Source organism: Camelus bactrianus, chromosome 23 (genome assembly GCF_048773025.1).
Source record: "Camelus bactrianus isolate YW-2024 breed Bactrian camel chromosome 23, ASM4877302v1, whole genome shotgun sequence".
Taxonomy (NCBI): domain Eukaryota; kingdom Metazoa; phylum Chordata; class Mammalia; order Artiodactyla; family Camelidae; genus Camelus; species Camelus bactrianus.
Window position 1 is genome coordinate 18,129,004 of NC_133561.1, and position 27,695 is coordinate 18,156,698.

The 27,695-nt window shown below is 40.8% G+C and overlaps 1 protein-coding gene across 1 annotated transcript in view; it reads left to right on the forward strand.

Moving 5' to 3' along the window:
- The first annotated feature begins 4,260 nt into the window (after positions 1-4,260).
- The window catches only part of LOC105084021 (kinesin-like protein KIF28), a 42,383-nt gene continuing 18,948 nt past the window's right edge, over positions 4,261-27,695 (forward strand). The window contains exons 1-12 of the mRNA XM_074352087.1: positions 4,261-4,380; positions 5,050-5,241; positions 7,256-7,459; positions 11,901-11,936; positions 13,009-13,233; positions 14,853-15,007; positions 18,834-18,945; positions 20,639-20,706; positions 22,783-22,889; positions 23,855-23,976; positions 25,426-25,516; positions 26,514-26,568. Coding sequence (XP_074208188.1) covers positions 4,261-4,380; positions 5,050-5,241; positions 7,256-7,459; positions 11,901-11,936; positions 13,009-13,233; positions 14,853-15,007; positions 18,834-18,945; positions 20,639-20,706; positions 22,783-22,889; positions 23,855-23,976; positions 25,426-25,516; positions 26,514-26,568 — 1,487 coding nt within the window. The remainder of the gene's footprint in view (positions 4,381-5,049; positions 5,242-7,255; positions 7,460-11,900; positions 11,937-13,008; positions 13,234-14,852; positions 15,008-18,833; positions 18,946-20,638; positions 20,707-22,782; positions 22,890-23,854; positions 23,977-25,425; positions 25,517-26,513; positions 26,569-27,695) is intronic.

The window sequence follows — 27,695 nt, forward strand, 5'->3', positions numbered from 1 at the left end:
GCAGTTCCATGTGAATTTTACAATCAGTATGTCAATTTCTACAAAGAAGGCAGATGGAATTGTTGCTGAAACTCGGGCTCTGTACCCCCAATTACCAAGGACTGAGTTTTAGGATGAAGTAGAAGAGGCAGCTTTATTTTTTTGCCAAGCAAAGGAGGTCACAGTGGGCTAATGCCTCTGTAAGCCTGTTGGGGAGAGAAGGTATGGGGTTTTATAGTAAGGGTTAAAAAAAAGAGCTCAAGGGGTGGTACTAGGTATGAGGTCACATACAGGGTAACAAATTGTTGCAAAATTGTTTTTGCAGATGCAACGGATCTGGGTCCCCTTCTGGGTATGATGTTTTCCCTGGCTTTGGGAATCTCTAAATATTCTTGTGCTTAGAACAAAGGGTGTTTAGGAAAGGGGGTTTGTGAAAAAGTGCTCTAGAGAAAAAAATGCAGTTTAAAGTCAGATTGATATATACTTACAGCATTTAGGCTGAGGCCAGGGGACCTGCACCTTGAACAACAGAATACAAAGAAACCACAAGTGACTGCATGTTCCGTTGAGGTGAGTTATAAACAACAAGATACAAAAAGCAGAAACCCAACTGCCATTTCTGAGGTATCAGGAGCAAAAGCAGGGCGCTGAGCATGATCCCCATGTGCAGCACCATGAGGAGGTTGGGCAGACCATCCAAGCCTCTCCTCTCTCCAGCCTAATCCTGGTTGATTAGGAAAGCATGATCAGGAAAGCCATTTAAACTATTACACAGTCAAGCAGTTAAAAATACCATATTGTCACCAATGACAATAGGGTCCTGCTTGATTACAGGATTCTGATAGAGATTGCATTGTATGTACATCAATTTGGAGAGTATTATCTTTTGATCTATGAAAGTCTTTTGATCTATGAAATGGGATGTTTTTCTAATTTTCAGATCTTTAGTTTCTTGCAATGATGTTTTGTAGTATTCAGATTATGTTTTTTGTTGTTGTTAACTTTATTCTTAAATATTTTTGGTAGTATGAGAAACGAAATTTTCTTAATTTCATTTTCTGATTGTTCATTTAAAGTGTATAGAAATACAATTAATTCTTGTATATTGACTTTGCATCCTGCAACCTTAACTCATTTATTAGTTCTACAAGTTTTTTAGTGGATTCTGTAGGATTTTCTAAGATCATGTCATACATAAATAAGAGATCATTTTACTTCTTCCTTTCATATCTGGATGCCTTTTATCTCTTTTTCCTGCCTGATTGCCTTGTCTATAACCTCCAATACAATATTGAGTAGAAATGTCAAGAAATCCTTGTCTTCTTCCTGATCTTAGAGGGTAATATTCAGCCTTGACTATTAAGTATATTAGTAATGATTTTTTTTTGTCAATGCCCTTTTTGAGATTGAGGAAGTTCCATTCTAGTTCTAATTTGTTGAATTTTTTTTTTATCACAAAATGGTGTTGAATTTTTGTCAAATGCATTTTCTGCTTCTTGAGATAATATGTGATTTTTGTGTTTTATTCTATTGATATTATGTATTACATTAATCATTATTTTAAAGTGTACCCAAGATTTGTTTTAATCAGGTATAGTAAGGTAACAGATACAGCGACAACTTGCCTTATAATTTCCAAGAGAAAGGAGCATTCCATACAGCCGCATAGGTAAGTATCAAAGTTGGTCAGAAGGCAGGAGCAAAGAGTACATGGCTCATAGCCTTACTGTGGTTTCCACAGGAAGGAATGGGCAAGGCATGTAGGCAAGTTTGAGCAGTCTTAGGATTGGATAGTTTGAGTCGTTTACATAGGTTCTGGGCTTTAGTTGGTCAGGTGCTCTCTAGTTGTCAGGTACCTGACCCTTGGGTGATAATTGGGCAGGGAAAATATTGGCTTGGTATGTGGCTAAGGTAAAGGAGGTATTTGGGATATGGACTTTGGATTGGTTGATTTGCATGAAAAATAAGTTGTTTGCTATCTCTAGGAATTCATTAGTCCTGGGAGGGACAATCTTTCTAGGTCCCAGGTTGTCAAAGCATCATAAAATAATAGAAAATAAAAAATATGATCAATAGAATCATTTCCAGATATTAAACCAGCCTTGCATCCCAAATGATCCCTTGCATCATTTGGTTATGGTGTATAATTCTTTTTGTATGTTCCTGGATTCATGTTGTTAATAATTTATTGAAGATTCTTGTATCTATATTCATAAGAGATATTGGTCTGTAGTTTTTGTGTGTGTGTGTGATGTCTTTGGATTAGGTATCATAAAAATAAGTTCGGGAGTGTTCTCCGTTTTGGAAGAGTTTATGAAGAATTGGTATTAACTCTGTAAATGATTGATAGAATAAAGTAGTCAAGTCATTTCTTTGAGAGTTTTTTGTTTTCTTTTACTACAATCTTCACTTGTAGGTTTATTCAGGTTGTTTTATTTCTTGAGTCTGTTAATACTTTGTATCTAAGAATTTGTCAATTTCATCTAAATTTAGCTAATGTAATCAATTGTTTATACTATTCATTTATAATTTTTACTTTAATCTGGTTTCCTTTGGTTCTGTGAATGTTTGTAATGATAACTGTAAAGTCTTTTTCTGATAACTCCAGTATCTGGTCACTCAATTTCTGTTGCCTGCTTTCCTTCCAGTGTGTGAGTCTTACTTTCCTATTTCTTCGCATGCCTCATAGTTTTTTTTATTGGAAAGTGGACATTTTAGATGATATATTGTAGCAAGTCTGGGTACTGGTCCTCCCACCCCTCAGTAGCTTGTTATTCTTATTTGCTTGTTTATATGTATAGTGATTGGCTGGATTATATTAGTGAAATCTTTCTCCCACCAAGTTCTAATTACTTTTGCCATAATCTTTGCCACAAATATTTTCACCATGTGACTAACTGGCCATGGGGCAGTTTTACCATAAAAAAAAAAATAATGAAAAGTAAAAGGGAATTAAACGACTTTATTTCAAAATACAAAATATTTTAATATGTTTAAAACGTATGTGTATTCATAGCAATACTGCACAAATAACTGGTTTTATTTTGTGGGTTGTACCTAAGCACTTATCTACAAAATCTTTCATTTATAGTATAATGCATTTTTTTGGCTTATTGATTCATTTCCTCATTGGTATTGCACTTTTTCTTTTTCACTAAAATTTCTTCCTTCATTAAGAGAGGTATCAGTTTCCAAACAGTAGGATGCGTATTTGTAATGGAGCTTTGTATTGTGTTGTGAAAGCCTCTGTCTACACTGTTGTTTGTTCTTGGCATATTGTCACCTGTCCTTTGATGGACGTTCCAAAGTTCTATGGGAAATGTGAGTACAACTCTGTGCTTTTAAGGTCTTTGCCTCTTTATTCTCTAAAGTGTGTTTCAAAATAAGAAACAAACTCTTGAGGCAAATAAATCATCGTCATCTGTCAGCTTGTTAAAGCCATCGATAACATGGATAACTGGAAGAAATGCTAATGCATTTCAACCAGTTGGAACCAAACTGTCAACCAGTTATTTTATCTTTCGAGACAAAATTGCCTTATGACCAGTTAGTTTATGCAGTGAAATGTTTGCGGTGAAAATGCCTGCAGCAAAGATGTTTGCAGCAAAAAAGTGCTTAATGGCGAAAATATCAAACATCAAACAACACCCCTACTTTTGTTGTTGCTCCTCAAAAAGATACAGCTTTTGGTATGCCCTGGTCATCCAAGGTTGATAACAGTTTTGGTAGGGCCTCCTGTCTTTCTTGACCACGTCAAGCTGTAAACCCCGCTGACTGCTGATTGTTTGCTATGTTGTTTTCAACAATGCCCTGGGGTACAAATTGCTCTACAAACTAATTCAGTCAAATTCTGGTCCGTTTGAAAGGAATAGTTTCTGAGATCGATGTTTGATATATTTTCTGAGTCCAGGTAGGTTCCTCCCAGCTATCTTATTCCCCAGTTCCTCCCCTGCAAATTAGAGAGCCTATAATTTAACCTGTATCTTCAATCTGCCAATTGCCTTTCATCACAACCACCCTAGGATTGAACTTCTCTACAGGAGCAAATGAAGTCAGTTCTTTTGGGAAGAGATTAGGTGCTATCTGCCCAAGCAGGATCTCTAAACTAGGGCTCTGGACTTGGGGGTGGGGACAACAGCAAGCTACCCTATGTGACACCCTGCTCTAAAAGGCTAGCACTTGGTAAATGTGGAAGAGTAGTCTGAGATCCTCTCAGCTTGTCTCTCCTGGCATAGAACCACCACCTCAGGAGCCAGGGTAAGCAACCCCAGTATTCTCAGCATGCTGCAACCAAAGTGGAGCCTCCATTCCATGAGTGGAAAATGGGTAGAAGAAGGAACTCCCGTCTCTCAACCATACTTTCCTCAGACTTATCCTCAGCCACAGGTAGATGGGAGCAGGGTAAGAAATGCCAATATTCTCCTCCCAGGAAGAAATCCCTCCTACTGGAATCTGGGGAGAAAGGGAGGCCCGTGGTTTTAGCTCTGGCATTCCAGAGTAGTCTCCACTTTGCTGAGTTGGCAAGGGAGAGGGAGGGAGTGGTCTTGCTTAGCTACCACAGACTCTTCTTTCTTACCAAATTTTGATAGATTTTATTGAATTGATATTCCTTCATTGGCTGTTTATTCTTATTCTTTTCTTTTTTGGGGTGCGGTGTTGTTTATTCTTAGAACCGTTTCCAGAGGCTTAAAATGGTTGGTTTTTTCATTGTCATTTTTTCATTAATAATTTTCACCAGTTTTACAGGGGGAGTGGGACCGTGGAGCTTCTTTCATTGTGATGCTGAAAGTGGATCTCTGACGCTATAGTCATTGCTATTAGTACAGTTGGGTGTTAGATATGCTATTCTCAGAAAGGTAATATGACTAGAGACAAGCCTTTCAAAAATTCTAAGGAAGTATAAGAGCAACTGTTGTCATAACAGCTGCTAAGAATAACATAATTAGAGAACAAAATGAATGAACGGTAAGTTTCTGGCTTAATTTTTTACTAAATATGAAGACCTGGAAAACAATTGGATGACAAAGAAAAATTGCATTGATTGACTCTCAATTTGTAATTTGACTATAGAGAGAGAAGAATTCTGGAAGCAAATGCGTGATTTCCATGCATTCCAGGACTACCATTATACAAGACCCTAAGAATCCAGAACATATGAAGATGTTTACTTTTGACCTGGCATATTGGTCTCACAATGGATTTCAGAAGGATAAAGATGGTGTGTTTATTTCAGCTGACCCAAGCAGTAAATTTGCAGGCCAGGTAAACTGCTTTAAAACAACTTCGATGGAAGTTGTTTCTTTTTTAAATTTAAGTGTTAGCAGTGTAACAGTATAATAATTTTTAATGCAAGAATGGTACAATATATGCTTCCATATGAGAATTTGGTTTTAAATTTATTCCTTTTCATGATAAACATGAGGTCCAAAAAGTGCAACTATTGCTTAGTTAAAATTTTAGACACTCAAATCAGTTATTTCCCAATGTGTTGACATATTTTGAAAAACGAATGTCAGTCAAGTCGATTAGTTTTCCTGAGATAAGCAAAATAAGCAAAACTTGTGAGGCACTCAGCATTTGAGAACTTTTGGTTTATTGACTATTTATCACGTACTATGCACTATTCTGCTGTAAAGTTGCTCACAATTTGGTGTTAAGAGACAGGCAAAAAAAAGTACATTCAGATGTTACAGGTTCTGTGACAAGAATATGTATCCAGACAACTACGTGCAAAAGAAAGAATGTTGTACACTTGAAACTAATATAATGTTATATGTCCATTATATCTCAATTTTTTTAAAGATAGCTTTAAAAGACTGCAAGAATTATGCTGTAAAGAGACTTGACTAACTTTGTCAACAGCATTTCCTCTCATTCACAGTGAAGATGAACACCTATTTTTTCTTGACCACCTATTAAAATATTTCAGAATATTGTTTCACATACTGTAGTGCAGAAAAATGTTTCATGTAATTGATTATAGGAGGGTAAATAGGAAGAAATTAGAAATGTAGTTTTATGACTTCTTGGTTTACCTAATATATGAATCACTGACACCCAAAAGAGATTTCAATGGAAAACTGTACAGAAAACTCTACAGCTAACAAAATTTATAGAATGATTCAATTCTCTAAGATTTTATTTATTTAATAAAATTCTATTTTAAAGTTTTCAGTTCATAAAAGTTGACAATAAAAACATTTCTCCAAATCTCCAAGTAGCACAGAAAGAAAAAGACAGCAAAACTAATTACTAAGCTTAGTAAGCGGTCCTTAGTTTTAGCTAATAGCCCATAAGGTAGACTGGATATCCATTATATAAATATAATTTTCTGGTAAGAGTATGGTCACAAGGTTCTGAAAAACCACTGACTAGATTCTATGGTTTAAGTCTGGAGCTCCACTAACGCTTGTACTGCAATAATTTTTCTTCTTTTCTCATGAGAATTGAATAGTGTAAGAATATTGGCTATTGTCTGTGGTCCATATATAAGTCACTCTATGTTGGTATGTGCATCTTTTCCAGAAATAAAAATTATATAAATAATACAAATATATATATTGCAAAAAGTGGAACATGTAATGCTTACTATTTTATTGATATTAGAGAATAGAATGTACACTTTGAAACAGCCTCAAATAAGAGAATTCATGCTGACTGGCAATAATATGTAATAATAGCTATAATATTATAGATAATACAATAGATAATAAAAGAGCCAGACCACACTCTCTCTTCTAAGCAATTGTGGGCACAAGCACCGTCTCCCACTTAAGGAAAATAAAAGGTATATGTGTATATGTATGTGTTGGCCTCAGAACCACCAGGTCTTGTGAAAAAAGCATTCAGCAGCAGTGGGCTAGAATTAATCTAGTCATTTTGTGATGTTATTATTTGAATGAAAGAATACAGAGAAAGTAGAAAACACTTTGACCTGTCTCTGTCCCTTGGTGCATTGAAATTTTTGTCTAATTGCTGAATTTTACAGACCTAGCCCATGTTTTGTCAAGGGTGTAAAATACACAAATCCGATACTGATGGATACTAGCTGGTTGAAGATCCATGGTGATCCCTGGTAATCAGTGTTTTCCAAATTGACAAATCCCTTTTTGGTTTCTAGCTTTATTCCATTGGTTCTAAGAAAGCATCTGAGTTATACTTCCAGTTAAGTTGTATGATACTAATTAAGGTGGAATTCATTAAAACCAGAATATTTGATTTTAAGAGTACTGTGAAAAGCCTGTGCTGAACATGATGCCTGTGATCTTCTTTCCAGAGAGATGTTTTCCACGACCTTGGCAGGGGGATTCTGGACAGTGCTTGGCAAGGCTATAATACTACTCTCCTGGCCTATGGCCAAACTGGCTCTGGAAAAAGCTATTCCATGATTGGATTTGGAGCAAACAAGGGTATTATTCCAAATGTGTGTGAAGAGCTATTTAAAGCAATTGAGAACCGGGAGAAAAATCAAGAATACCAGGTATGTATTATTCTAAAACTCCTTCTTTAAGAATTTTTTTTCATTTTAGAAATTCCCTGTCCCCATTGGAAGTTATCAGCATCTCTATTTTAGGATAATATTAATTTTCCATACCAAAATGTTTACATGATTACCAAATCAATTTGCAGCTAAATAAATGTTAAATTTTTCTGGTTCTATGGGTGCAAACCAAAGGAAATATTTTTAAAAGGCATTTTGAGTATGATAGAAGCAGGCTTCTTAAATGCTGACAATAATGAAGGAATATTGTTGAGGCTTATAACACAAAACCTAAGCTAACTTAAGTCTCTGGTTCCCTTTGCTCCCCTCTTCTACCAAGGTTGTGAGTGTGTTCTCATCTTAATTTTTATTTCTAAATAAAGAATATTATTTTGTTTCTTAATTGTCCAAGCGTAGTTTCTTTTTTTTAAATTTTTTTAATTTGAAATATTGTCAGTTATAATATGTCAGTTTCTGGTGTACAGCATAATGTCCCAGTCATGCATATATATACATATATTTGTTTTCATTAAAGATTACTACAAGGCATTGAATATAATTCCCTGTGCTATCCAGAAGAAACTTGTTTTTTATCTATTTTTATATATAGTGGCTAACATTTGCAAATCTCAAACCCCCAAATTTATCCCTTCCCATCCCATTTCCCCAGTAACCGTACCATTGTTTATTTACTATGTGTGTGAATCTGTTTCTTTTGTAGATGAGTTCATTAATGTCCTTCTTTTTTTTTAGATTCCACATATGAATGATATCATATGATATTTTTCTTTCTCTTTCTGGCTTACTTCACTTAGAATGACGATCTCCAAGTCCATCTATGTTGCTGCAAATGGCAATATATATATATATATATATATATATATATATTTATGGCTGAGTAGTATTCCATTGTATGAATATACCACATCTTTTTTATCCAGTCATCTGTCAATAGACATTTAGGTTGCTTCCATGTCTTGGCTATTCTATGTAATACTGCTATGAACATTTGAGTGCATGTATCTTTTCAAATTAAGAGTTCCCTCTAGATATATGCCCAGGACTGGGATTGCTGGATCATATGGTAAGTCTATTTTTAGTTTTTTGAGGAATCTCCATACTATTTTCTGTAGTGGCTGCACCAAACTACATTCCTGTCAACAGTGTAGGAGGGTTCCCTTTGCTCCACACCCTCTCCAGCATTTATCATTCATAGACTTTTGAATGATGGCTATTCTGACTGGTGTGAGGTGATATACCTCATTGTAGTTTTGATTTGCATTTCTCTGATATTTAGTGATATTGAGCATTTTTTCATATGCCTATTGGCCATTTGTATGTCTTCATTGGAGAATTGTTTACTTAGTTCTTCTGCCCACTTTTGGATTATGTTGTTTTGTTGTTGTTGTTGTTGTTGTTATTAAGTTGTATGAGCTCTTTATACATTCTGGGAATTAAAGCTTTGTGAGTCGCATCACATGCAAATATTTTCTCCCATTCTGTAGGTTGTCGTTTTGTTTTGTTTATGGTTTCCTTTGCTGTGCAAAAGCTTATAAATTTCATTAGGTCCCATTTGTTTATTTTTGCTTTTTTTTCTGTTGCCTGGGTAGACTGCCCTAGGAGAACATTGCTAAGATTTATGTCAGAGAATGTTTTGCCTATGTCTATCAGTGGATGAATGGATAAAGAAGATGTGGTATATATTTACACAGTGGAATACTGTCCATCTGTCAAAAAGAATGAAATCCTGACATTTGCAAAATGGTTGGACCTTGAAAGTATTATGCTAGGTGAAATATGTTAGGTGGAGAAACTCAATTACTAAATGATTTCACTCTTATGTGGAATCTAAAAAAACAAAACAAAAACAAAATAAAATGAAAACAATCTCATAGATAAATTTAGTGGTTATCAGAGGAGAAGAAGGTTGGGGGATGAGTGAAACTGGTGAAGTGAGTCTACTGTATAGTGGCGCATGGTAACTAGTCTTGTGTGATGATCATTTTGTGGTCTATACAGATGTCTAATTGTAATGCTGTACACCTGAAACTTACAAAATAAAAAAGTTTTCTTCTATACTCCACATTGTGTGTTTTCTCTGAGTTCCTATTTTCTATTGTTTATTTTGATCTCTCTTTCATACTGGAAGCTATCCTTGTTTGCTAATCCTTGACCAATTGTTTATTTTAGTTCCCTTTTCTTTTAGCTTCTTCCTTTGTAGTTTGATGATTTTCTTTAGTGGTACGCTTGGATTCCTTTCTCTCTAGTTCTTGTGTATCTATTGTAGATTTTTAATTTGTGGTTACCACGGAGTTCAAGTATCTTGACTTATACCTACATCTAGCTTTAAACTGGTGGTCATTTAAGTTCAAACACATTCTAAAAAAAATCTACATTTTTTTGCTCCCCTTTTCCATGTTTTGTGTTTATGATGTCATATTTTACAACTTCATGCTTATCTCTTCACCGTTTAATTCTAGCTAACTATCATTTTTGTCTTTTAATCTTCATACTAGTTTATTTAAGTGGTTGAGCCACAGCCTTTACTATATATTTACCTTTATTAGTGGAATTTTTCTTTTCCTACAAGTTCTTACTTGTTGTAGCCTTTTCTTTTCTACTTAGAGAAGACTTTTTAACATTTCTTTTAGGTTGATTTAGTATTGGTGAACTCTGAGTTTTTGCTTGTCTGGGAAATTGTTTCTCTGTCCTTCAATTCTAAATGATGATCTTGCTGGGTAGAGTATCCTAGGTATGTCTTGGGTTGGGTCTGTTTGGGTTCATCTTGTTTGGTACCCTCTGTACTTCCTGTACCTGGATATCTCTTTGTTTGGTAAATTATTTATTTATGTTTTATTAGTTGTTTTTTTGGGGGGGGGATTTCACTTATTCTTTCATTTAAAACAAATTCCTCTGTCTTCTCATTTTCCTTAACTTTCTCTGTCTCTCTAAAGTTAGGTGAAACAGTTACCTGTTGCAGTCTTGCAGAGGTGTTTTTGTGTGAGCTTATCCCTATACAATTTGTGTGTGCCCAGTGGCTTTGGTGGGAGAGCTGAATCTGACATGAGCACATGAGTTAGGTCTTCCCCCAGGGTGTGCTGGCAGCTATCACCCTGGTAGGAGCTGGGGCTGGAGTTGGAGGAACTAAGGTCAGACCTAGGTGTGTGAGCCAGGGCCTCTCCCCTCTGCTCAGTGACTGTCACTGCCCTATACGGGGTAAGGCTGAGTCCCAAGTTGCTGAAGCAGAAGCTCTGAGGGTTGGATCCACGCTGGCTCTGTTCCCTCTTAAGTGTGCTCTTCCTCCTCCTCCCAACAGAGGAGAGCCTTTCTGGGGCAAGAGGGGCTGGAGGCTGGAGTGGATGCTCGGCTCAGGCTGGAGGCTGGAGTGGATGCTCGTCTCAGGCTAGTTTCACTCACAGGAAACTAGCCAGAGTCCCATGACAGTTTTACTCTCTCTCTGCCTTGTTTTGGGAGTAAGCAAGTGTGTGTACATTCTGTGAGTGGAATCTAAGTTTCTTACAACCCTGCTGTCAGTCCTACTGGTTTTCAAACCAGCTATGGGGACTCATCCTCCCAGTGTCATACCCCAGGGCTGAGGCTCCCACTATGTGGTTCAAGCCGCTCACTCTCGAAAAGGATCTGCAAGCCTGTGTAATACCCTTCCTCTTCTGTGTCTCCTCCTAGGGTGCAGGTCCCAACTGATTGTTCCCTTCCCTTCCTAACCTGATTCTGTGTGGACCTTTCTTTCAGCCTTGGTTTTGTAAGAGTCTTTCTGCTAGTTTCAAATTTGTTTTCAGTGAGAATTGCTCCACATACAGATATATTTTTGATGTGTTAATGAGGGGAGGTGAGCTCTGCATCCTCCTACTCTGCCATCTTGATCTCCCCTCCCATTTGTTCATTTTAAAACATGAGTCACTCTGAAGCTAGTTGGAAGCTCTGAGGACGTTAGGTTTGACTGGCAAGATTCACCACAAGGTGACTAATAGACAGGCTGGCTTTTCACGGGTAGGGGATGATGGTGGCAAAATGTCAATATCTTAGAACATTTTCTCTAGACTAGAGTCATTCAGATCCCTCCAGTCTCCTGTTTAAGAGATGTAATCCTGGCTAGCAATGTTCCAGAAGCACGGTACAGTAAAGACCAATGTTTTTTTCTACATATGTTCAGATTGGAGGGTAAGCAATAAAGAACAACTTTTTCTGTTCACAGTTGAAACTGAAACACACACAGAGTTTTGTATCTATTTTTAATTTATATTAAGAACTTCGTATCATTAAAATTATTTGAGAACCTCGTATTGCATGGGAAAGAGCCTTACTATATTTAATATTAGCCTTTTCCTTTGTTATACATTTATGTTGTTTCCATGTTACTTTTTTTTCCCCCCCAAAGATGTCTGTTTCAAGAGACTCTTAATTTATGCTCTTTTCTACACAGGTTACATTCAGTATGCTGGAAATTTACAACGAACAGGTAACAGTGATTATATTCTGACATACAAATCTAACTTACTCTCTGCAGCTTAATAAACGTCAGGGGTTCCCCCTCACCTATCCTGCACGTAAAGTCAAAACTCATCAGCCCGGCATTGACCATCCAGCCCTAACCTACCTCTTTTTAGGCAGGTTCAGCTTTGTTTTGTTTCTTTTTATCTCCACAGTCTCTGTGCTTCAGCCACATAAAACTGCTCTTGCTTTCCAGAACATGTCATTCTTTCCTGCATTTATCCTTCCTCTTCCTGAAATGTCCTCCCTGCTTCCTCTGGCCTGAAAGAACCCACTAGACTTCAAAATCCAGCTCAGATGTCAGTTCCTCTATACATGCTCAGACAGTTGGCTTCAGTCAGCCTAGCTTCAGTACAGGGGCGAGCAAAGTACAGATGGAAAACATTTTAGGCTTTGGGGGCCATAATGTCTCTGTCACAAGCACTCAGCTCTGCCCTCACAGCACAAAAGCAGCTACACGTAAGCGAGGATACGTGAGTGAGTGGACGTACCAATAAAACTGTTTAGAGACTGAAGTTTGAATTTCAGATAATTTTCACATGCTACAAAATTTTTTTTTTCAGCCATTTAAAAATGTGGAAAACTTTCTTCCCTTAAGGATCATACACAAACAAGTGGAGGGCTGAATCTGGCTCCCAGGATGTAGTTTGCCTGATCATAGTTAGAGCATTCTTTGAAATCCTCTCATTTACGGGCTGTGTGACTTTGGAGAATCACTTTATCTCAGAGCTCAGTTTGCTCATTTATAAAGTAGAGGCTTTAAAATAAGACACTGCGCACTGAGATGTACTGAATTTTAAATGTCTAATGCAGTGCCTATCACATATATTCAGCAAGTGCTTTTCCATCCTGGCCTCTCCCTTTGCACTTATATTATGCTGTAAATTCTTATTTACATATTTATATCTCCAGAATACATAACTGCACCTTTCTATTGGCAATACTTAGTACAATATTTGGTCTAGAATGGATGCCCCTAAGGTTTGCTGAGTGGGTAAACTGACAAAGGTATCTAAAATTATTTATTCTTTTTTCCACAGGTAAGAGATTTGCTGTCCAGAACCAAGAAACCTGGAGGGCTAAAAGTAAGAGAAGACCAACAGCTGGGCTTTTATGTGGATGGTCTGAAGTCAGTGCCTTGTGAGAACTATGCACAAATTGAAAGACTGATGGAACAAGGAACAAAAATAAGGACCACAGCTTCGACCAACATGAATGCCAGCAGCAGCCGTTCTCACATGGTCATCACCATTCAGTTCAAGCAGGTGAGATTCAAATGGATGCACTGTCCGGACCTCCCACCAAGGTGGTCCATGGGAAGGGGTCCCAGGGGCATTATGGGCTGGTGAGTATTATGGAATCTTTTTAGATTTGACCTATGGATTAAGGTGGCCACTTTCAATCATAGGCTACAGGGTCAGAAGCAGGAGAAAGTGAGGCACTTGCTCTTTTCTTGCCTCCCCCCACATCCATGCCCCACCCCGGCTAAGTGAGCACATTACTAAGGGAGGGGTGGTAGTAAGGTCTACCAGATCCCAGAAGTGCCCGTGGGACTAAGGCTGCCTTCCCTCAAGAAAATTCCATGTTCTGAGGAATGAGTTTTGCCACCCTAGTTGATCAAATGGGGGAAATATGACAGTGACTCTGTGGTTTGTCGTGGAGAATTCCATTAGTATCCCTTCTGTTCATCACCAATATGATGATGACCAGCTTTCAGATCCATGAGCCTAGGGGACCACTGGATACTGAGGTGCCTCTCTAATGTTTGGAAGTACCAGTATAAAGTCTTTGAAACCGGGCAATCTATGTAACCCTCCACTAACTAGAATCTTTGGTAAACTAGAGCATACTTTTCTCCTTCGTTCTCCTTGGTGGATTTCAGCCAGTGATCTCTACCATTATCAGAAATGGTTATTCACAAAGCCTGGGAAAACATTATAGTTAGCTACAGTTTTACCACCTCTGTTCCCTAAACCGCAGCGCTGGTAACAGATAAAACAGTAATAAGTGAACATTGTCCTGCTCTAACCAGGGACAGTGGGAAAATACTAAACCATGTATGACTGTTTACGAGTTCTGAACCTTTGGGAAATTTAACTTTCTTGAGTCTGCGTTTCTTGTTCTGTAAAATGAAATAAATAGCTATCCTCATAGGAATATTGGGAAGCTTAAATAAGATACCGCATTTTAAAGAACTTTGTAAACTTTTAAGTATTATTCACTTGATTTTGCAATGTTGGTAAGATTCATCAACTTCATATATGATTTGCCCTGCTATTTTTTTTAACTTGGTATTTAGAGGCAAGAGATGAAATCAACTGAAAAAATGAGCATATTCTGTTTATTGGTGTCAGTAATAATATTTACACCTATTAGTGTATGCCAGGCATGGTTAGAACCATTACACCTTTTATCGTTTACCCTCATAACATCTCAGTCATATGCTATCATCCCTAGTTTACAACTGAGAAAGTTGAAACTCTGAAAAGCTGTCATTTGCTCATTGCCATGTAACCAGCAAGGGAATCTGCAGGATTCCAAAATACATTGTTCTTTCCACTACATGACATCTTGAACAGTTGCTTATTTTGCAGATTTCACAGTATATTTAAACTGCTTATTGATCTTAGAAATACTTGGTATCTAATATAACATTGGAAATTGCTTTGCAAAATTGGGAAGGGGCAACTGAGACAGCTGGGCCCAGTAATGTGGTTGTAAAATGTCATTGTAAAGAGGATGGCATTTTAACTTGTAAATTTTATTATGCCTTTTCTGAGTGGAAAATATAATTAGAAAAAAATATTTTAGAATGTAAAATAGATCGACTTCTTATGTAGCCTGCTACTACTCTAATAGCATGACCTGTGGTGCTTCCTCTCAGGTTTTCCTAGACAGAGACCTCACCAAACAATCCAGTATTAATCTGGTGGATTTAGCCGGAAGTGAAAGGCAGAAATCTTCAGGATCAGAAGGAGACAGACTGAGGGAAGGATCTCGAGTTAACTTAAGTTTAACCAATTTAGGAAATGTTATCAGGTAAATAATCAGTGAATAGGTAATTATTTGTGCCATAAAAATGACCTCAAATATCAAAATTTAGATTAATCATAACCCTTGGTTCGTGACCCACTATCATTGATTCATTCCTGGCCCTCGTATAGACTTTATTTTAAACTAGTTAATTGCTTTTAAATAAAATAACCAACACTAAAAAAACACCATACAACCCAAGAAACAGTTGGTATTCCTTTCCTGTGCTCCCTTGGGGGTAACCATCATTTTGAATTTTATCTTTATCTCCCTTCCTCCCCTCTTCCTTCCTTCTTTCTTTCTCCCCTCTCTTTCTTCCCTCTTTCTTTCAACCTTCCTTGTTTTATCACATGAGTATTATTATTTAGTGCACTGGTTTTTGTATTTTATAAAAAGGGTAAAATGTTATATGGTCTTCTAGAGTTTGCATTTTTTAAAGTTATTAAGGTATAAATTACAGTAAAGTGTGCAAATCTTAAATTTGAGTTCAGCTCAATGAATTTTTTTACACATGTATTAAATTTTTCACAAAGCAAATGGAAATCTCTAAGCTCCTTCCCAGATCCACCTGACATCATTGTTTAAATTAGTGCACTGAATTCACACACACACACACACAGACACACACAGACACACACACACACACACACACACACACACACACACACACGTGCACATGCAACATTGTATTACAGTTTTTATATATATTGGATTTCATGAAAATATTTTCTATGAGATACTTTTGATTCCCAAAGGAAAGGAGGAACACTCAGAGTCAGGAATGCAGACCTATTACAGAAATATATATTATAGTTTTACGTATATAGTAGTGCAAAGCTATGTTCTCAACATAATTACCTGCAACAATGGATCAACTCAATGAATTTTTATATATGTATATATCTATGTAGTTACCACCTAGACTGAGATATAGAACATTTCCAAAACCCAGAAAGCTGCCTCAAAGCCCCTCCTGGTTTTTAATCCCACCAAAAGGAACTGACCTTTGTTGCCAAAGATTAGTTTTTCCTGACTGTATTGATTTTCGTATAAATGTAATCATTTATATGAGGTCATTGTCTTTTGCATCTGGCTTCATTCACTAAGAATTGTGTCGTGAGACTAATCCTTGTTTTTTCATGTAGCAATTATTAGTTTATATTGCTATGCAGTATGGCATTGTAGGAATATACCACTATTTACCCATTCTCCTATTAACGGACATTTAGTTTGATTTCAGGTTTTGATTATTATGAATAAAGTTGCTATCAACATTCTTGTACATGTACTTGGGGAAAATAATTACTCCTCCTCCTAAGTATATACCCAGGAGTAGAGTTTGCTTTTAGATTCAACATTATTAACAATACCTATCCATGTTATGTGTGGCACTGGTTAATTCATTTTTTGTTCTCTAAGAGATCCATCCATGTTGTTACAGTAGCAGTTGTTACTTCTTTTTCATTATTATATAGTATTCCATTGTGAGAATATGCCACAATTTATTCCTTCATTCTCCTGTTAATTGGCATTTTGATTGTCTCCAGGTTTTTGTTTGTTTTTTGCTATTACAAACAATGCTACTATGAACATTCTTGTGCAGATCACTGGGTATCAATATTTTAAAGTTTCTTTGAGTATAGTCAAAGAGCTGAAATTGCTGGGTTTCATATATAAGGTGTGTGAATACCTAATTTTTTAAGCTGGTGACAAATTGTTTTTCAAAGTGGTTGGCTCAACTTAAATTCCCAGCACAATGTATAACATATCCCATTGATCTGCATCTTTTCTAAGGTTTGATATTGTCAGATTTCTTGATATTTACCAGTTAAATGGGTATAAATATATTTTACTATGGCCTTGATAGTCTTGGTTACTAGCAAACTTGAGCATCATTTGATCTGTTTTTTAGCAATATGTTTCCTCTCAAAATATCTGTTTTTATGTTTTCCCCATTATTCTGTTGGGTTATTGTCTTTTTCATTGATCTGTGGATTTTTTTTAATGTATTTTATATTATTTTTTTCTCAGGTGTATGTATTATAAATATCTTCTCCCAGATAGTAGCATGTCTTTTCACTTTCTTTAAGGTGTCTATTGATAAGCAGAAGCTATGGTTTGTGTTTTGAATTTTTGCATTTTCTGTGTCTTGTTTAAGAAAATATATACTTAAGTTCTAATCCATCTGGAGTTGATATCTGTGTACAAAGTGGGCATCCTTTTAGTTATTTTTTTCCCTAATAGATGACCAATTATTCAGTTTCATTTTTTAGATATTCTCTCCTTTCCCCAGTGATCTATGCTATTTCTGTCATATGTCAAAATTCAGTATATGCTTACTGTTTCTTGGCTTTTTATCTATAAGTTGGTCAAAGTCTAGATATAATAAACACTTTAGCCTCTTCTTGAATAATATAATAATCTCCACCCTACATATGTACTTGTTAACATATATTTTAATTCTATTCTTCTTTAACCTCAAAAGACATTATTATTACTATTTTATACAGTTAGTGTTCATTCACATTTATTCCTTTTTTATTCATTCCTTCTTAAAGCTCAGAGCTGCTGTGTAAGTTCAGTTTCCTTCTGGTTGAAGTATATTCTTTAGAATTTGTTTTAGTGATATATGCTGATGGCAAACAATTTTTGTTTGTTGGAAATTTCTTTATTTCACTTCATTTTGAAAGATAATTTTGCCGAGTATGTAATTCTAGATGGGCAGTATTTTCTTTCAGCTCATTAAGGATACCATTCTCCTGTTTTCTATTGTTGGTCTTATTGCTATTGCTTTGAAGATAATCTTTTTCCCTAGCTGCTTTTAAGCTCTTCTTTTCTGTTATTCTCCAATTTCATTACATTGTATTTTATTTTCCTTAGCCTCCACAGCTCTGCGACATTGATTTTCATCAATACTAGAAAGTTCTCAGCCATTATCTTTCACATATTGCTTCTGACCATTTTTTTTTTCTCTTTTCTCTCCCGAAACTTCAGTTAGACCATTTGAATCTTCTCACCCTGTCCTCCACGTCTCTTAACCTTTTTTCTTGTTTCCCATCTCTGTTTCCAGGCTGCAACCAGGATTTCTTCTGAGCTATATAGTTCACTAATTCCAAATATAGCAGTGTCTGATTTGCTGTTAAACGTGTCTATTACTGTATTGATTCCTTTCTAGATGGTCATTTTGTTGCTTTTCTAAATCTGGTAGGTGAATTTTTTTAGATTTCTTTCCTGTTTGTGATTGTGGTTTCCCATGGACAGGATTTCCTCCTTTTTCTTCCCCACTCTCTTCATTGCCAGCATGGCACTCTGTGTGGTACCCTGAGTGGAGTGTGGACTAAGGAGTTACTTCTCACTCACTCTTACTCTGATGCTGTAGTCATATGGGGTCCTAACTGCATGGGGTCTTCCTAAGGCAGTATGAGGGAAAGGCAAGAAACCCACTCCCCAGACCTGTCTTCACACTGCCAGCCTGCCAGCTTCCTCCTCAGATGGCAACCCTTCTCTAGATTACAAATTTACAATATCCTGCAGTCTCTGGGGTTTGCCTCCAGGGTTTAGTGTGTGAGTGCCTCAGATCTGGGCTTCCCTCTCTGTTACTGTTTCCTCTGGGTTGACGTTGGAGGAGGGGCCAGCAGCCCCTGATGCCCTGTTGCTTCAGCATCTTTGTACAGAAGGTGTGTCAACTTTTAGATACGCCTTAGAGTCATGTCTCAGGTTTATGGGGGCAACAAGGTGATTTGAGGAGTGTTTCTGACTTATCCACAGGGAGGCAGATTTCTTCCTGATACATTTTAGAAATGTTGTTGTTTTGTATTTTCTTTTCATTCAGTGCTCTGGCTGATGAAGCCATGGGGAAGAAAGTCTTGCACATTCCCTACAGAGACTCTGTTCTGACCAAACTGCTCCAGTCAGCTCTGGGTGGGAACAGCAGAACCACTTTGGTAAAAATGACTTTTTTACCACATTTCAGACGGTTTAGACTAATGCAGCTACTATTACTATTGTTGTTGTCATTTGCATTATTCTCCGTGGACCACTAACACAGCTCCCAGCACTGACATAGCACATTCTTACCTGTTATGTTAATCCATGGCTCCTGAAGCTCTTTCTATGATGATGTTCAAAGAAAGTTTCTGTTTTGCTAATTTTGATATTTTATTTATTCTCTTCTGTAGTTTTCAGATTCTCTACAAGGAACATACATTACTTGCATTATTAGGAAAAAGCTAATACAGTTTTAAAAATAATACCATGTCATGTTATTCTAGATCAGCAGTCTTTCCTTGGCAAGACTGGAAGTCAGTTTGACTGTTTTAGACACAAGGCAGGTGTTTAACCTGGAAAGTAGCTAAATCATGTCATCTCAGCAAAGACTCCAGACCTGACTGCTGAATGTTTGCCAGGCAGGTACAGAGCGCAGTGTGTTAAATTGGGGCGCTCTGCTCTTCAGCTTTGGGTGTAGGAAGGAGCAAAACTGGGTGGGCTCTGCCTTCAGCGTCATCCTGGCCTCCAGTCTATTGTCCTGGTCAGGAGAGGAATGCTCGTCACTGGACCTGTTATTTGCACCTCTCTCCAAAATGTGCTGGAAAACACATCCTTACTCTATCATTATTCTGTTTTTAAATATTTTATTTTAAAGTTTTTCTGGTTGTCAGTACCGTGGGCCTCCTTGGGACATCCCCCAAGAGGCTGGAATGAGAGAAGGCCCATAAGACACCTCTGAACATTAAACTATAAAATCAAATCTAACGGGTCTGAGCAGACATGGGCAAGGTCGTCTGAGACAGAGGATGACTTGCAAGTCTTCCTTGGCTGAGGTGTTATGATGCTTTAACAAAAAATACGTGGTGGGTAGGAGGCTGGGGGAGTGGTCACTGATTATCTCAGGAGGCAAATGAATCCACAAAGCCAGCGTCCAAGCTCTAGAGTTTCCATGGCTCCAATCCCAGTTTCCTCACACTTACCGTGAAACCTCCTTTTCTTCCTTCCTAAAGTGGAGATAACAATATCCCCTTGAAAACAGTGCTGTGATGATTAAATGAGGTGGTATAATGAACAAGCTTTAAAAGCTCCAAAGATAAAGGATTAGTCACGGGCCCTTGTGCGCCCCGGATTGTGGCCTCCAGGTCCAGAGGTTAGGAGCTGCCACGTGGGCAGTCACGTTCCCTCCTATTCACCCTCCGGGACCCTGCCCACCTCCAGTTCATCAAGAAGTTTGTTTTCTCATTTGAATTATAGAACAACTAAGCCAAAGCCAATAGCCAGACTTGAACCCATGCAAGTGGCTACCCGCTAATGAGCAACGTTGACTGGTCTCCGCAGTGCTAAGGTCAAGGGTCATTTAAATCCCCAAGGACATCTGCTGGGGACCCAGTGCTGAGGGCAGCGCCATACAGAGCTTACAGCACAGGTGTTCAAGTCAGGGCTGGTCCAGGTCCCAGCTCTGCCAGCTCTTATCTGGGGGACCTTGGTACATTACTCTTCCCTAAGCCTCAGCGTTCTGAGTTGTAAAGTTTAAACAATACCACAAATTACAAGATGTTCTATGAATGTGAGCTGTGGAATATCAACAATGATAGCTATAAACCCCTAAATGAAAGACAAAATCTGAAAAGGATATTTACTTTTTTACAGATAGCAGCCATAAGTCCAGCAGACATCTGTTACGAGGAAACTTTATCCACATTAAGATATGCTGAAAGGTACGTTTACAGACACTTATCATCCACAGTGGTTCTCAGTCCTGAATCTGGCAAATCCTTCTAGGACCCTTACATCTGATGGGTTGGTGTTTTGGAAAGGGGTCCAGGAGAAGGCAGAACAAAATGATTTGGGAGAAAAGACTGAGAGAAAAATAAAACGAATAAGAGGGGATAGACCTGGGGGCTGAGGGTCTGCCTAAGCCTGTCATTCCCTCTCTCCAGTGCTGGATGGGGTGGGGGGAGCCGGGGGCTCAAGTCCGTGGGAGGAAGCATTGATCCCAACCCTGATGTGGTTAGTTACCCGTCTCCCTGTGTCTTCCTGACAAATAGCATGGCCGTTCACAGATTCTCCTTCTATCACATGAGTAGAAAATAGTGACAGGCAGGGAATTTTTGTGCTAATAATGGAGAAAGATGAGCCTGTAAGAGGCACTCCTGAGGGGGAGTACCTGCCACCAGCTCTGCAGCTTTCCCCGTGTCGGTTCTCCTTTCTCTAGGCTCAACGTGGCAGATTATACTCCTTGGAGGAGGCCTGCAGGTCACAGGCATCTCCTCCTAGGGAGAGTCTATCACTGCAGGCTCCTGGCCCTAGAAACAAGCTCACACAGTTAGTTCTGGCAGGAGGCTGTGGTCAAGGTCCTGCTTTTCAAGGCAGGAGCCTGCTCCTCCTGACCCTTCTAGGGAGGTGAGGGTCTGGGGAAAGGGAGCCTCTAACCAGAGGTGGAAACCACATGCCCCCACCGCCCCTTCACCCCGTTGGCATGGCAGACATTGAGAATCCACCACAGTGGGGTTCCCAGGATCTTGGACTCTCAGCCTGCGTTCCAGGCAGCTGGAGCTGTCCTGTGACAAGAACTTAGTTCCTCTTCTAATGCATCACTCATCAGGTCTACGGGCCTGTGTGTTTTAAGTCTAGTCCTGCCTGAGATGGGACCTGAACCTCCCTGCCCATCAGTTACTTCACACGCTGAAGGAAATGTTACCTCACTCACAGAGCTGGGCGGAAGACCCTCTGAGATCATTCATGATCTGTTCCTGGCAAAGCTCTGCCTGGCACGTGGCTGAAGCTCAAAAACGATAGTTGTTATGATGCCCCCAAGCAATTGCCTGTCCTTCTGGTCTTTCCTTGGCTTCTTCTCAGGGAGGGGCCCTCACATTGTAGTGACAAACACCTGCATCTGTACCAAAGACTCAGATCTTAAGGTTTCTGTCTTTAGGAACATTGTCTTTAGAAATATTTAGAATGTTCATTTTCTCTTATCAGATGCAAATCTCTTGCTAGCAGTTTTTACGTAAGAGACTGTGTGATGCAGAGAAAGGAGACAATGGTACCCAGGGGCCCTGGGCTGGCAGTCCTGGAGTTGCCGTGGACAGTGTGACTTGGGGCAAGCCTTGGAAACCCTCTGTTCCTCAGTGAAAGGAATAAGGTTGCCAAAATTAGCAAATAAAAATACAGGATGCCCATGGGAGGGGATATAGCTCAAGTGCTAGAGTTCAATTCTGCGTTCAATCCCCAGTACTTCCTCTAAAAATAAATAAATAAATAAACCTAATTACCTCACACACCCCACCCCAAATACAGGATGCCCAGTTAACTTTGAATTTCAGTTAAAGAGCGATGTTTTAGCATAAGTTTGTGCCATGCAGCACTAGACAGGAGTGAACCAGGTGACTTCTAAGCCCACTCCTGGCCTGGTGCACAACACAGAGAGGTCCCCTCCAGGTGTGTGTTCTTACAGCAGCAGCAGCAGCAGCGGTTGAACAGATTTTTTTCATTAACCAAGTCAGCCCAGCTGGCTGAGTGTGTTCAGGGCCCAGGACATGTTAGGGGCAGGGCTCTGGGCTTTAAACATGAGCTGAGCTGCTCATGTTTGTTTGAACCATGGAAGTCATTGAAGTCTCTTTTGGTCTTAATGGTTTACTGGAACCTGACATGATGGAATCTCGAATCACTTGGGGTGAAAGTCTCCCCCTTTGACCATTTGAGACCAGAGCCCAGTTTCTGGCCAGAGCTCTGGCGGTGCTGCTCCAACTGCAGAAGGTCCAGGGGCTGAGTGTGTGTCCACTTCTGCAAAGGGCTAAGAAGATCCAGAACAAAGCCACGGTCAACACCTCAACCCTGCTGAGAGAGTCCAGGACAGAGAACAAGCTGCTACTCGGATGTGGAAACTGCAGAATGGCAGGTAAACTGTCAGTGCAGGTGCAAGCCAGCAGCCAGGTGGCTGGCAGCAGGAGGAGGGAGGGGACGTGGCCAGCCCCGGGCTCAGCAAGGGGGCTGAGAGCCAAGCCCTGGTTAGAGTCTGAGGCGAGCTCTAGGGCAGGCTGGGGTGCCCCTGGGCCTTGTCCAGGACATTTTGGCCTGAATGTAGAGCCACATGCAGTCATAAGAAATGATGGTCATAAAACAAAACCAAAAACAAAGAAATAATGGTCCTGTCCTTTTTAAATGGTCACTTTAGTCTCATTTTTTATTGCCATTTTTATTTTGAGGCTAAGGTCTCCACCGAGACTACTTTTTCCCTTACCAGGTTTTGGTGGTGGCCGTATGGCGTTTATTTTGCTGATGGCCTCGTGCAGTTAAGTGGTGTTTGGAGACCAAGGAGCATTAGCCCCAGCACCCCCTTCTAAGACTGTGCTCAGCCTTGGCTGCACGTTAGGGTCACCTGGTGACTGGGTCCTCCAGGGACCAATTAATCCATCCCTGGGGCAGCAGCAACGCTTAAAGTGCCCACCTTAGGGTGGCTCCACTGTACGATTGTGGATAAACACTGCTTTGAGTCAAGGCCTTACATTTCAGTGTGGCAGCCTGAGGTGTGTATAATTTTACGTCCCTTAATAGTTTAGAATGAGATAGATAAATAGGGCAAAATATGAAACTGTTGCAGTTGAATTGGTAAGTGTTCAGCCTCAATCAGCCACACCGGCAGGTCCCAAGCCCTGCACTCAGTGCTCTTAGCAGACTGCGACCCCACCATCACCATCTTGCCCTTGGTACCCATTCCCCTCCCCGACAGGGGCTCCCTGGTGGTGGCGGCACTTCCCAACCCAAACACAGTCCTGCACACACACACCTGGCTGTCTGCATGGGTGCCTCACCTTTGACATTGCAGACCTTAAATTGTTGCTTAAAATAGCTCCCTCCTTTCAGAGCTGCCAGCCTGTCTGCTGGCAGAGCAGGGGCTCTGGCCTCCCACTAGTCCGATGACCTGGGCGCGCCAGCTGGAGCAGGCTCAGAGGGAATGGCAGCAGCACTACGTGGCCATTGCCCAGGTGAGCTCACTGCCTCCACCTGCCGAGGCCGACGACCTTGCACCTTACCCAGATGCACTGATGCCTGGGCTACTGTCAGGTGGATAATCGGGGCGAGGTGTAAAATGTATAGCATGTGAATGTGACATGTGATATGTGATGTATGACTTTAAATTACTGGCAGAGTTGCGGGGAGAGACAGCAAGGCATGAAAGGAAAGGAAGCGGAGAGGCCTTGCTGTGTCTTGGTGAATGAGGCTGAGGAGAGAATTCAAAGCTGTTGATAATTAGAGTTTGGGGAGAATTTGAGGAATATGATTATCTTCTGGGGACTGTGAGTTGTGACCCTGAACCACATATCTATCCTGGCATTCACTGCCAATTCCAGATCATAAATGGGCTGTGAGGTGAACTTCATACCTGGGTCAGAGAGATACCGTCTCTGCCTCCCTTCTGCACCACACCTCCCATGACCTTACTCCACAAAGCCACGAGGCCCTGGACAAAATCCAAAGTCGTGGGCCAGCCCTGGAGGACTTTAGGAGTGGTGGGGAGTGTCCAGTCCAGATTCTGAAAGGCTCATGAAGCCGGAATAGATGTGAGCCTCCGGCGGTAGGAGAGGAGTTGGGTGGAGGTCTGTGACAGCAGGGGGTCAGGTTAACTTAGGGCCCAAGGATTCCAGAGGTGTGGGTGTAACACGGCTGCACACAGCTGCAAGAAGCACCAAGAAAGTAGCATCCTATGTAAGGAGTACCTGGGTTTGCAACTCTTGGTGCAAGAGTCAAGTAGGATCCAGAGTGAAGGACCCAGGGCTCTGTTCTGCATGGACAGTTAGAACCAGAAGGACTTTCCTCCTCTTCACTCTGTATCAGAACTTCAGGATTTAAAAGCTTTCCCTGTGCCTGCACAGTTTATTCCAGTTCCTCTATGACCACAATACCCATCAATACCTGTAATTCAAGAAGGAAATGCATTTGAGTATCCAGGAGAGGGTGAAGCAACAGGCCACATTTTGCCATCAACATCTGATGCGCGATGAGCTATACAGAGCACTTGGGGAATGAGCTGTAAGGAAACTGGTTTAGTGGAGTCAGGGAAGGATTACCCAGGTTGGGCACCAGGATCCTGACAGCTGGGGACTCCGGGAGCCTAGAGAAACGACACGGGTAGAAGCCAAGGTGGAGGGGACCATGTGAGGGCAGCTGGGAAGGGTGAACAGTCAGAAACCAGCTGTGTTTTGCAACAGTCCTGTCTGGGTGAACTCAGGCCCCAACCACTGACTTGCCAGGATCTCACCCCGTCTGTCAGCGAAGCCCCTGGTTACACTTTCCTCCACTGGGTTTGCTTTACCAGGTGGTAGAACAGGATGCAGAGACAGACGGCTCTGAGGAGCAGTGGGTAGGAGAGGAACATTGCCCTCTCGGGTGTGCTGCCCTGTCTGGTGAGGAAACCCTCTCTATTCCTCCTTCAGGAGCAGCAGATGATGAAGAGCTTCCCTCATCTTCTCAACGTCAATGAAGACCCGCAGCTCACTGGGGTTCTCAAGTACTTCATTCAGGCTGGTACTCACCCCTCTTACTGCTCTGATCCTGCTCATGCCTCTTGGCCCCTGGGCATGTTTCTTTTTCTTAATTTTTTTTGGGGGGTGATAAAATATACATAACAGAAGATTCACTCTGTTAACCATTTTTAAATGTGCAAATCAGTGGCATTAAGTGCACTCACATTATTGTGCAACCATCACCCCCAGCCATCTCCAGGTCATTTTTATCTTCCCAAACTGAAACTGTCCTCATTATGCAATGATGCCCCCATTAGCCCCTCCCCTGGCCACCACCATTCTACTTCTTGTCTCTATGAATTTGACTGTTTCAGGTACTTTTGCGTAAGTGAAATCACACAGTATTTGTCCTTTTGTGTCTGACTTATTTCACTCAGCGTAATATCCTCCAGGCTTATCCATTATTGTCACATGTGTCAGGATTTCCTCCTGTTCTAAGGCTGAATAATGTTCCACTGTATGTATAGACCACGTTTTGTTTATCTATTCATCCACTGGAAAAGGGCACCAGTATTTAGTAACAGCTGGCTTTCCCACCCTAGCCCTGTGAACATTCAAGACAGGAGAGGCTCATGTAGGATGGCATTTGGGGCTGGAGGAGGGGCAGCCTCTATGGAGCTGGGGTGATGCTCCCAGCACTGACCTTGGGGTCAGTCACTGGACAGAAGCAGAGCTTCACAGACCAGGACCTTCCCTGTGGCCAAGCTACAGCACATCTCAGAAGGCTCAGACGCAACAGCTTCTTCCTCCAGAATTTCCATAAAGAAGGCAGAACTTTAAAAAAGTTAGGAATATCATTTTAAAAATGCAGAAAGTGAAACAGTTCTCCCTAAGGCAAGCTGATGTCCAAGTACCATCATGGTTGAAAATCACAGTGGGAAAATCCCTTCACGTGATCCAACTGGAGAGGAAATTGTACTTCTGAAACATCAGACGTGTTAACTTGTTAAGGTCAAATCCTGAAAAATTTTGAAAATAACTTATCCTAATTCTTTCAGGTTCATGTGATGCTGGTCAGGCTGCTTCAAATGCCATCACCCTTCGAGGTTTGGGGTAAGTTGCCAGGACCCAGCACCTTTGTCCAGCATGAGAGAATTGTGGCCACTCAATCCAGAGGAGACTCAGGATTCACCTAGTCATCGTCGGGCCAGACCACAAACCCTGCTAGATAAGCAAGAACAAGAAACTACCGTTCCTTCCTTGGGGCCACTCTAACATGCTTATGGGAAGCCCTGGGAAGGGCTTTCATTCTCTCACTGAAATCCCTTCTGCTGCACTCACTTCGTTTCCTTGGCTCTGACCTTGGGAGAAAGGGACACATTCTTCACAAATGAGCATGACTAGATCGGGCAGGAAGTGAAGAGAGTTGGGAGGACAGGCCCACTACGGGCACCCCACGCCTTTCATGGTCCCACCGCCAGCAGCAAAACATCCTGAGGGGGCTGTGCTTGGAGCCCTCACCCACCAGACTAACGCAAGACTTTGCTGATCCTCTCCCTGAGGGCCCCACGGGACCTCCTGCAGGAGCCCCTGTGGGACCCCAAGGCCGGTTTATAAACTCAGAGCAGGACCCCACCTCTGTGGCCTCTCTCCTGGGGAGGCTGCTGCTCCAGGGTTCCCTCCCTGCTTCCAAGACTTACAGATTTTTCAGCCAATAGTCTCCATCAGCCCCTGCAGAGAGAGGCCTTGCCAACCAGGCTCCCTGACACCTCTCAGCCCTGCTTGGCCCACCTGGGCCCTTGAGGGTGTGTGTGTGTGTGTGTGCGTGTGCGTGTGCGTGTGCACACGTGTGGGGAGAGTGCTGACCGAGGGGCTGGTCGGGCCTAACTACCCCCTCCCCCGCCGGCCTCCAGGCCCTGATTCTTCCTGGGGGTCCTGTCATCTCCCTTCCAGACCACCTCCTGGGGACACTCTAGTCTAACACATAGGTCTGGAAATGGCTGAACTCCAGGTGAGCTGAGGTTAAAACCTTCCCCACAGGATCCCTGGGCCCCAAGCAAACAGGGCTGTGAATGAACGTGTATCTCAACGTCCAGAACATTCCACAATAGCCAAGGAGTCCAGGAACATTGTAGAACAGTTGGGAAGCCGGTCATTCAGGGCACAGAGATGACTTTGTTGGGCAGCAATCTGACACCTCTGATATCTGGCCCAAATCTTGTAACATCTGAAGTCAGGAT